This window comes from Hylobates moloch, unplaced genomic scaffold (genome assembly GCF_009828535.3).
Source record: "Hylobates moloch isolate HMO894 unplaced genomic scaffold, HMol_V3 SCAFFOLD_22, whole genome shotgun sequence".
Classification (NCBI taxonomy): domain Eukaryota; kingdom Metazoa; phylum Chordata; class Mammalia; order Primates; family Hylobatidae; genus Hylobates; species Hylobates moloch.
The window spans coordinates 27068387-27078371 of NW_026652297.1; the positions used below are offsets into that span (position 1 = coordinate 27068387).

Genomic DNA, 9985 nt, shown 5'->3' on the forward strand with positions numbered 1-9985 from the left:
TTGATCCACTGTGGCTGTTCCAAGGCTGCCCACACGGCCTCACCCAGGAGTCCTTCAAAAGCCCACAATGTGTGTGTGTATATAGTGTGCGTGTGTATATATGTTTGGTTATTGTATATACACACATTCTTAGTGTTGATGCATTTCAGCACAATCTTTTTTGTTTTTTTGTGGGGTTTTTTTGTTTGTTTTTGTTGTTTTGAGACAGAATCTCCCTCTGTCGCCCAGGTTGGAGTGCAATGGCGCGATCTCAGCTCACTGCAACCTCTGCCTCCGTGGTTCAAGCGATTCTTGTGCCCCAGCCTCCCGAGTAGCTGGGATTATGGGCATGCGCCATCACGCCCAGCTAATTTTTGTATTTTTAGTAGAGACAGTGTTTCACCATGTTGGCAAGGCTGGTCTGGAACTCCTGACCTCAAGTGATCTGCCCACCTTGGCCTTCCAAAGTGCTGGCATTACCGGCGTGAGCCACCACGCCCGGCCACACAATCCTTTTTGAAAGCAATTTAGCAATATGAATGAAGTACCATAAAATGTGCATGTACAAAATGGTACAGCCACTGTGGAAAGCAGCTTGGCAGTTTCTTATAAAACTAAGATACAACTACCATATGACCCAATGATTGCACTCATGGGCAATTATCCCAGAGAAATAAAAACTTACGTTCACACAAAATCTCGTATATATTTTTCACAGCAGCTTTATCCATAATAATCCCAAACGGAAAACCACCCAGATGTCTTTCAAAGGGTGAATGGTTAAACAAACCATGAATACTCTGCAATAAAACGGAACAAACTATTGATACACACAACTTGGATGATCTCCGGGGAACAATGCCGAGTGAAAAAAGCAATCCCAAGAAGTCACATACTGTATGATTCCATTTATATAACACTTTTGAAATAACAAAATGGCAGAAATGGAGAACAGATTAGTGGTGGGAAGAGGGGGGGGGAGGTGTGGCTATAAAAGGGCAACAAGAGGGATCCTTGTGGTGATGGAAACTTTTTGTATCTTGACTGTACCAATGTCAATATTCTGGTGGCAAGATGTTACTACTGGGGGAAAATGAGTAAACAGTACTTGGGATCTCTCTACGTTGTTTCTTACCACTCTACATGAACCTACAATGTTCTCAAAATAAAAAATTTAATTTAAAAAATGTTTTTAGAGATAGGGTCTTGCTGTGTCACCCAGGCTGGAGTGCAAGGGCTGGATCATAGCTCACTGCAATCTTGAACTGCTGAGACTTTCAAGCGATCCTCCCACCTCCGCCTCCCAAAGCACTGGGATTACAAGCGTAAGCCACCATGCCCATCCCAAATATTTACTTAAAAAAAAAAAATCTTCTTTTGGCCAGTTATCCCAGGACGGGAAATCTATCCCGGGAATATAACCCAAAAGAAAACAAAAACAAAAACATAATTTAAAAAAAAGCAAGTCGAATGTACCAGAGATTCACTACAGCATTATTTAAAACAGGGAAAAAAGAAACAATCAGGAAAATACTTAAATCATGATACAGCCACTGGAGAACTACGCAGTCTTTGATGCCGCAACAGATAAATGTTATTTGAAAAGGAGGATAAAGGCCCGGCGTGGTGGCTGATGCCTGTAATCCCAGCACATTGGAAGGCCGAGGCCGGTGGGATCACTTGACCTCAGGAGTTCAAGACCAGCCTGGGCAACATAGTGAAACCCCGTCTCTACCAAAAATACAAAAAAAAAAAGAAAAAGAAAGAAAGAAAAAATTAGCCGGGCGTGGTGGCATGCACTTGTAGTCCCAGCTACTCGGGAGGCTGAGGTGGAAGCATGGCTTGAGCCTGGGAGGCAGATGTTGCAGTGTGTTGATCGCACCACTGCACTCCTGTCTGGGCAACAAAGAGAAACCTCGTCTCAAAAAAAAAAAGAAAGAAAGAAAAGAAAAGAAAAAGGACACGAAATTGTGATACGACAACTCTGTGAAGACTACTAGATACATCACAAAATTTTTAATAGTAATACTCTACGTGGCATTCTGGTAGAAATGATTTCCTTTCCTCAAACTCCCCGTAATATTGTTACATGGTTTTTATACGGTCTGGGGAATGGGGGATAACAATAAATGACACTTTTTATGTTAAATCACAAACGCTGGAGTCAATAAAAGTTCTTTAAATTCCTCCAGCAGTAGAGCAAACTTGGTATTCCAATTCCCTCCAGGCTTTGACCAAGAGCGCACACGAGGGCCACCGCCTTCGTGATCCCAAGCGGGTGTGACTGGGCACCGGTTGGTCCATTGCGGCTGTTCCAAGCTGCCCCCACAGCCTCACCCCAGGACTCCACCAGGAGCACAGGGAAGGGGTCCCCGAACGTGGGCGAGGTCGCTGCCCGGAGGTAGTGACCACTCCAAGGTCACCATGGAGAACCCGCAGACAGGGCTCGGCGTGGCCCAGGACTCCCCGACTCTAAGTCCAGGTCTCACTCTCTGCGCCGCGCCCCTCGCCCCATCCCGAGCAGCTACCCCCAAGCTCCCAGGGGCTCCGTCGAGGCGAATCCTCACATTGCGGCGTGGTGGCCGACAAGACCCGGGACCCTGATCTCGGCGCCTCCAAGCCACCGCCCGGAGACCAAGACCCCCGAGCGCCGCACCAAAGCGTAGCCCAGACCAGTCACCTCATCCTTTTTCGCCCTCTCAACCCAGCTTTTCCCGACTCCGGGAAGAACCGGGAAGAGAAGGCGGAGGGGAGCGAAGCGCCGCCTGATAAATACTGTGGCCCAGTCCCGCCCCCGGAACGTCACTTCCGCCCAGCGCCAAGATGGCGGCGCGCAGGCCGTGCCACGCAGACTTCCGCCCGGCGCGGAGACCGAAGGCTGGCGGCGGTTCGCGTCGCAGGTGAAGTCGTGACGCGCGGTGTGGAGCCGCGGCCCGGGTGCGTCCCTGCCTGGTTCCTGGGCGGGGTTCCTGGAGCGAGGGCGTGTTGCGAGCCAAAGGCTCTCACCTGGGTGGTCCCGGGAGTCTCGCCACGTGGGAGGGGAGGAGCTGAGAGGCCACTGGAGGGACGCACCGACTAGGGGACCGGAAAGCAAGGGGGTGGGGTTCCGCCAGGGTCCGCGTGTCAGTCCCCTCTGGTGATCTCGTCGCCCCTTCTCTCCCAGGCAACATGTCGGAAGGAAACGCCGCCGGCGAGCCCAGCACTCCGGGAGGGCCCCGACCTCTCCTGACTGGGGCCCGGGGGCTCATCGGGCGGCGGCCGGCGCCCCCCCTCACCCCTGGCCGCCTTCCCTCCATCCGTTCCAGGGACCTCACCCTCGGGGGAGTCAAGAAGGTACCCAACGGCGCGTTTCTAAAGAAACTCAACTACCTTGAATTCCAAGCCCCGGGATTCAACTAATGTTTGTGTAGGGCCTACTGTGTGTCAGGACTGTCGTTGGGCCTCAAGCTTACCCCTCTTTAAATTCTAGGGAGCCTGTCCTACCTTCAGATCTAGGTACTGAGTACAAGATGTTGAAATGACTCCCAGAGGTGGTTGAAGGACAGAGAATCCTAATAAGTTAAAGTCGTTCAAAAGCAATTTGAACAGTGTTTATTTACTTTTATTGTGTGTTTGGACATCTTTAAGAAACCCATGAAAGCCAGACAGGCATAAACTTCGCAGTCTTAGAGGGTTCAGAATTCACCATCTCAGTGTGCAAACTTGTTATCTAGAGTATGATGAATCCTAGGCATGGCATTCGAGGCTCTGTGGCCTCTCCCATGTGTATATGACTGTGGATGTCAAGAGTAGCCCAGAAAGGGGTGGGGTCAGGATGACAGAATAATAAAGCAGGTTTTTGTTTTTGTTTTTTTTTTTTTTTTTTAGAGGAAGTCTCGCCCTTGTCCCCCAGGCTGGTGTGCAATGGCACGATCTCAGCTCACTGCAACCTCTGCCTCCCAGGTTTGAGCGATTCTCCTGCCTCAGCCTCCTGAGTAGCTGGGATTACAGGCGCCCGCCACCATGCCCAGCTGATTTTTGTATTTTTAGTAGACACAGGGTTTTGCCATGTTGGCCAGGCTGTTCTTGAACCCCTGACCTCGTGATCTGCCTGCCCGCCTTGGCCTCCCAAAGTGCTGGGATTACAGGTGTGAGCCACCGCTCCCGGCCGAATAAAGCAGTTTTTTTTTTCTTCTGTTTTTAACGGAATCTCTTTCTGTCGCCCAGGCTGGAGTGCAGAGGCACCATCTCAGCTCACTGCAACCTCCGCCTCCCGGGTTCAAGCGATTCTCCTGCCTCAGCCTCCCGAGTAGCTGGGATTACACGGGCCTGCCACCGTGCCCGGCTAATTTTTGTAGTTTTTAGTAGAGACGGGGTTTCACCATCTTGGCCAGGCTGATCTTGAACTCCTGACCTCGTAATCCACCCGCCTTGGCCTCCCAAAGTGCTGGGATTACAGGCATGAGCCACAACGCTCAGCCATAAAGCAGTTTTTAAAAACCTAACTTTGCCTTGGAAAATTGTGGTGACAGTCCATAATCACCTGATTGAGAGTGTTGGCAGATCTATGGCCTTCCCTACTTAGGCCTTGCTGCTAGAGCTGTTCCCCCATGATACTGACTGGTCTCTATAGCAGTTTGAAGATAAGAGGTGAGACCAGAGAAATTCCTTTGCTTTTAGAAGTCCCAGAGGACCTTTTTTCAGAGGCAGAACCTAAGGCTGCTGGTTAAAAGTGGGTTTTGGTGCCCCTTCTATGTGTAACCACTGCCACCACACTATGATATTCCTCCTTTTCAGGCACGTGTATCTATAAAACTGACAGCACTGTGGAATGTGCCAAAGAGAGCCATGGTGGCCTTGGTCTGTAGAAGATGCCCTTTGGGAATTTTTATTTTCCTCTGTACTTTGGGGTCAGAACCTAACCACATCAGTGACTCCTGTATTTTGCTTTCAGAAAACCTTCACCCCAAATATCATCAGTCGGAAGATCAAGGAAGAGTAAGTAGCTAGGCCTTCTGAATACTTGCCCCTTATTTACTTGCTCTGAATTTGGGGCTTTGGGGGAAATAACTAGGTTTGTAGCTCTGAAATTTAAATTTATATCTTTAGTTCTTTTCACTAGTAATTTTCAGCCCTGGTTCGTAGGTGATTCTGAAGCTTTAAAAAGTAAATAAATAAATAAATACTGGTGTCTAGGGTTCCATCTTTAGAAATTGTGATTTAACTTGCTGGCAGTAGAATGGAGTGATTCTCTTTGATGCCCGAGTTGAGAGCCAATAGTTTAAACAAAGATGTATCACACTTTCCCTGAAGTTCCTTTGCATTTCTGCCTTCCTGCTTTCAGTCCCAATGCAAACAAAAATCTACATTTTTGGACAAGAAGGTAAAGTAAAGCAAACTGAAAAAATCCTGCCTCATCAAGGAAGTGAGAAAAGTGCTAGAATTAGGATTGGATTCTGCTTCTCGTGGTGTAATTATTGGCTCAAACTCTCCACTGTCTTGGAGTGAAGTGGTATGGGAGAGTAAGGCCAGTTTTTGGAGACACAGTGAGTGAGTGGTTTCCCTTAATCCACTTTTTTTTCCAGGCCCAAGGAAGAAGTAACTGTCAAGAAGGAGAAGCGTGAAAGGGACAGAGACCGACAACGAGAGGGGCATGGACGAGGACGAGGCCGCCCAGAAGTGATCCAGTCTCACTCCATCTTTGAGCAAGGCCCAGCTGAAATGATGAAGAAAAAAGGTATAAGGAAGGAATCAGTGAACTTCAGTTCAGACTGCCCAAGAGAAGGGCGAGAGCAGTGGAATTTCCCCACTCCCGTTGCAGTTTTCCTTGCTGTTGGCATCTTCTTTATCGATCCCTAGTGACCTGGGTGATTTCCCACAGGGAACTGGGATAAGACAGTGGATGTGTCAGACATGGGACCTTCTCATATCATCAACATCAAAAAAGAGAAGAGAGAGACAGACGAAGAAACTAAACAGATCTTGCGTATGCTGGAGAAGGACGATGTGGGTACCAGGAGGCTGGGGGGAGGGGGTTTCCTTGTGGCTGTAGAACAGGGCTTCTGGGAAGCCAGGTGAGGGGTAGAAGAGCTCACTGATGTCCTGGAATCCTGGGGAGCAGCAGGAATCTTTGGTTAGAAAGGGACTAAAGCAGACCTTGATCCAGGTGCATGTGCTAGCAGGCTGGATGACCCAGACTCTTTTTGGCAGTTCCTCGATGACCCTGGCCTAAGGAATGACACTCGAAATATGCCTGTGCAGCTGCCGCTGGCTCACTCAGGATGGCTTTTTAAGGAAGAAAATGACGAACCAGATGTTAAACCTTGGCTGGCTGGCCCCAAGGAAGAGGACATGGAGGTGGACATACCTGCTGTGAACGGTACTCTGTCGGTTAACTTCTCATCTCCAATTCCATGGCTGCTCCCCAGGAATCCCTCGCATGAGGCATCCCTTGCATGTGCCCCTGACTGCTGCTCATGAGCAGGTCCTCCCATTCTGGCTGTAAGATACGTGAGCTGGACAAAGATGCTCCATTCTCCCTCGCAGAGGGTTCCTGTGTTGACAGGGAGCGGTGGGCCCAGCCTCAGATGTCCCTTTCTAGATAAGTCATGCGAGACTTGAACATGTAGTCTCTTGCTGCTCTCTATAACCGGTGCCTCCTTCCCACTCCCTGGCTGAGTGACAGTGGAGCAGACAGGGGCAAAGGGGTGCTAACAGTGAGCTGGTATGGAGGGTGGTCACGTCATAGCATTCCATGTCTATCACCCGGGCAGTGAAAGAGGAGCCACGAGATGAGGAGGAAGAGGCCAAGATGAAGGCTCCTCCCAAAGCAGCCAGGAAGACCCCAGGCCTCCCAAAGGATGTATCTGTGGCAGAGCTGCTGAGGGAGCTGAGCCTCACCAAGGAGGAGGAACTACTGTTTCTGCAGCTGCCAGACACCCTCCCTGGCCAGCCACCCACCCAGGAGATCAAGCCTATCAAGACAGAGGTGCAGGGCGAGGACGGACAGATGGTGCTCATCAAGCAGGAGAAAGACCGAGTATGCTCAGGCAGAGGCCTGCGGGAATTGAGTCGGAGACTGGGAGGGGAAGTGGTGACCTGTAGTGGGAAGCAAAGCCGTGCCACCCTGGCTGAAATGGGACAATAATGGGCGGTTATTCTTGATGCCTGCAAGAGCCATGGGGCTTTGTACCTCCAACCCCAATTGTGTGTGTGTTGTGGGTGTGTGTTTTCACTTCTTAAAAGGAAATATTTCAAACACAAATGAGAGAACATATGACCAGCTGCAGTGGCTCATGCCTCTAATCCCAGCACTTTGGGATGCTGAGACGGGAGGATCAGTTGAGCCCAGGAGTTCGAGACTAGCCTGGACAACTGGTGACACCATGGCTAATACAAAAATTAGCCAGGCATGGTGGCGTTTGCCTATAGTCCCCGCTACTTGGGAGGCTGAGGTGGGGGAATGGCTTGAGCCCAGGAGGCAGAGGTTGCAGTAAGCCTAGAGCACGCCACTACACCCCAACCTTGGCGACAGAGTCAGACCTTGTCTTAAAAAAATAAGAGAATGTAAACCGCCATGTACCAGAACTCAGCTTCAGCAGTTACTGATGTTTTGTCATTTATGTATTTGTTTGCCGTAGATTTTGTATTTTAACCATAGCAGACAGCCCTAGGAGAAGGCACTCTTCGGGGAGCTCATTTTGACCTTTGCTGTGCCTTTCTCTTGGGGAATAGAAGGGGGTTCATGAAAGATGGAGGAAAGAGCTCCTAGCCCAGTGTCCATCCTCTGGTTTTCTCCACAGGAAGCAAAGCTGGCAGAGAATGCTTGTACCTTGGCTGACCTGACAGAGGGTCAGGTTGGCAAGCTACTCATCCGCAAGTCTGGAAGGGTGCAACTCCTCCTGGGCAAGGTGACTCTGGACGTGACCATGGGAACTGCCTGCTCCTTCCTGCAGGTTAGAGCCTCCTTAGGGCCAGGGAGGGACCCTTTCAGAAGTGAAGGAGGATTGAAGAGAGGGAGGGGCTTTCTGGGAGTATCATGTCCCCATTCACAGCTATACACAGTGGGCATGTGGTGGTGGTTCTCATCACTGTCTCTGTCAATTGGCAGGAGCTGGTGTCCGTGAGCCTTGGAGACAGTAGGACAGGGGAGATGACAGTCCTGGGACACGTGAAGCACAAACTTGTATGTTCCCCCGATTTTGAATCCCTCTTGGATCACAAACACCGGTAAAATGAGCAGATGGAGGAGGACGGCGCCTGTGCCCACGGCTGCTGCCTGCTCCAGACATTTTGTTCTTGAATCTGTGAGACCCAGAAGGGGCCCACTGGGCCCACTCACTCCAGCCTTTGGCAGCCATTGTTCCAGGTCCCCCAGGGCTTCCTCCCACAGCAGCTGTGAATGGTACAGTGACCTTCCTGCAGTGTGGAGATGGCACATTCTTGCTGCTGGGGACTTGGCCCTGCTATTTATTTTTGTATTTATGTCCTAATCTCTTCCACTGACGCATCCTCCAAGGGTAGATGGGGAGGGTCTGTGTGAAGGGGCTGGCTTCTCTTGGTGCCTGCTGGGTCACAGGGGCAGGAAGCGTGAGGACTGCAGCTTCTGCTGGTGCTCCCTCCTTCCTCCGGGAGGAAGCACAGGAGAGAGAGCAAGGATTGAGTCTGAGACTTAAGCACTCGGTCCCAGCTTGCCGGTTCCTGGTTCTGTGTCCTTGGACAAACTACCTAACCTTTCTGAGCCTCCTGTTCCTCATCTGACACAAATGGGGATGATACCTACCTCCAGGGTTGGCGTGAGGATTCATGGGCTATTATAGATAAAAACTGCACAAGGCCAGAACCAGCAGGCACTCAATAAACGTTCACGTCCTTTTTCTCTACCTGAGTCTATTTTCAAACAAAATAGAGATTCTAAGTCTCCCAGAAGCAGCGACTAGAGCTGCTCCCGTCCCCACTCTTGCCCCTTCCTGCTTTATATCCCGTCCTCACCCTGGGCCTGATGCCCTAAATTTATGGTGTCAGGCTGTTCTACGCCTTTTTCTCCTGGCTCCTCTTAGCCAGGTGCCTCCTGTGTGAGTTACTGTAATAGCTGCAGGTAATAGAAAGGAAGAAGTCAGAGACCCCTCCCAGCACCCTGCAAAAGTCTTTGGGGGACATGTTGGGCCCAGGACATGTTCCCTGCACTCTTTCCTTTGCAGTTATTACTCATGTATGAGCCGAAGTCATATATTGCTAACAAAAAACTAAATCCTTCGTAAGAGAAGTTAGGGATGTATTGAATAATGGCCTCTTTGACACTTGGCCAATGATGCCCACTTCAAAAACTTTGGGTTTCAGAGGCCTGCCTCTTCTCCTGTCCTAGCACTGCCAGAGCCACCTACTCAGTGTTACTTTTTTGGGTCTGTGATCCTGTTCCCTTTACCAGGTCATTGTACTGTGTTGTCCCTGGAGGAACAGCTTCTCCTCTTGTCTTGACAGTAGGGCTGGGGTTTTCCCTGGTGCAGGTGGGGAGACGTTTGCAGGTTAGGAAAAGGCCTCATGCGGCGGCGTGTGTGGCTGTTAAACACTGATGGCACAACTTCCCTTTGCTGGCATCGTGGCACATGACCTCTGGGACAGTATGAACCACAGGGGCTCAGGAAGAACCGCTTCCCCTCCACCCCCATCCCTGATTCCTAGTGGCCCCTTAGATTTTGGGTACATCTTCTTCAGGCTCACCTTCCTTCTTTTCAAAGTTCCTCAAGCCTGTTACTCATTTGTCAAGGCTGGGCTTTTCCTACAAAGCCCTCAACCTGCCCAGCCAGTAGCTGTGAGGCTGACTGAATATTTGGTGACCATATCACCCTTTCTGGTGCTGAAGCTCATGTCAGCTCCATTGGATAATGTTGTTCTGGGCTCTTCTCACTGTAGAGGACTGGAGCAGAAAGGGTTCCTTGGAAACCTGTGCTGGGAAGCCCTGTTTGGTCTAAAGCTAAGCTTTGGTTAACTCTGGGCTCCAGCCCTTTCTTCCTTTAAATAGCTGATG

The 9985-nt window shown here is 50.2% G+C and overlaps 1 protein-coding gene across 2 annotated transcripts; it reads left to right on the plus strand.

Annotated features, from left to right (window-relative positions):
• The first annotated feature begins 2801 nt into the window (after positions 1-2801).
• POLR3D (RNA polymerase III subunit D) lies at positions 2802-8840 on the plus strand. 2 transcript variants are annotated; one of them, XM_032143551.2, is made up of 9 exons: positions 2802-2916; positions 3143-3312; positions 4913-4956; positions 5544-5695; positions 5840-5964; positions 6169-6337; positions 6732-6997; positions 7761-7913; positions 8069-8840. In XM_032143551.2, the coding sequence occupies exons 2-9, from the start codon at positions 3148-3150 to the stop codon at positions 8189-8191; spliced, it is 1197 nt and encodes a 398-aa protein (XP_031999442.1). In that variant the 5' UTR covers positions 2802-2916; positions 3143-3147; the 3' UTR covers positions 8192-8840. The 2 variants fall into 2 exon arrangements, with proteins under 2 accessions (XP_031999442.1, XP_031999441.1); XM_032143550.2 differs by lacking the exon at positions 2802-2916 and having other exon boundaries at positions 3091-3312.
• The last annotated feature ends 1145 nt before the right edge of the window (positions 8841-9985 follow it).

What these genes read in the sequence shown, in the direction of transcription:
- POLR3D (XM_032143551.2), top strand. Translation starts at nt 3,148, where the DNA reads ATGTCGGAAGGAAACGCCGCCGGCGAGCCCAGCACTCCGGGAGGGCCC. An exon ending in GTATGCTGGAGAAGGACGAT is followed by an intron (nt 5,965 to 6,168) that starts GTGGGTACCAGG and finishes TCTTTTTGGCAG; the next exon opens with TTCCTCGATGACCCTGGCCT. An exon ending in CTGCCTGCTCCTTCCTGCAG is followed by an intron (nt 7,914 to 8,068) that starts GTTAGAGCCTCC and finishes GTCAATTGGCAG; the next exon opens with GAGCTGGTGTCCGTGAGCCT.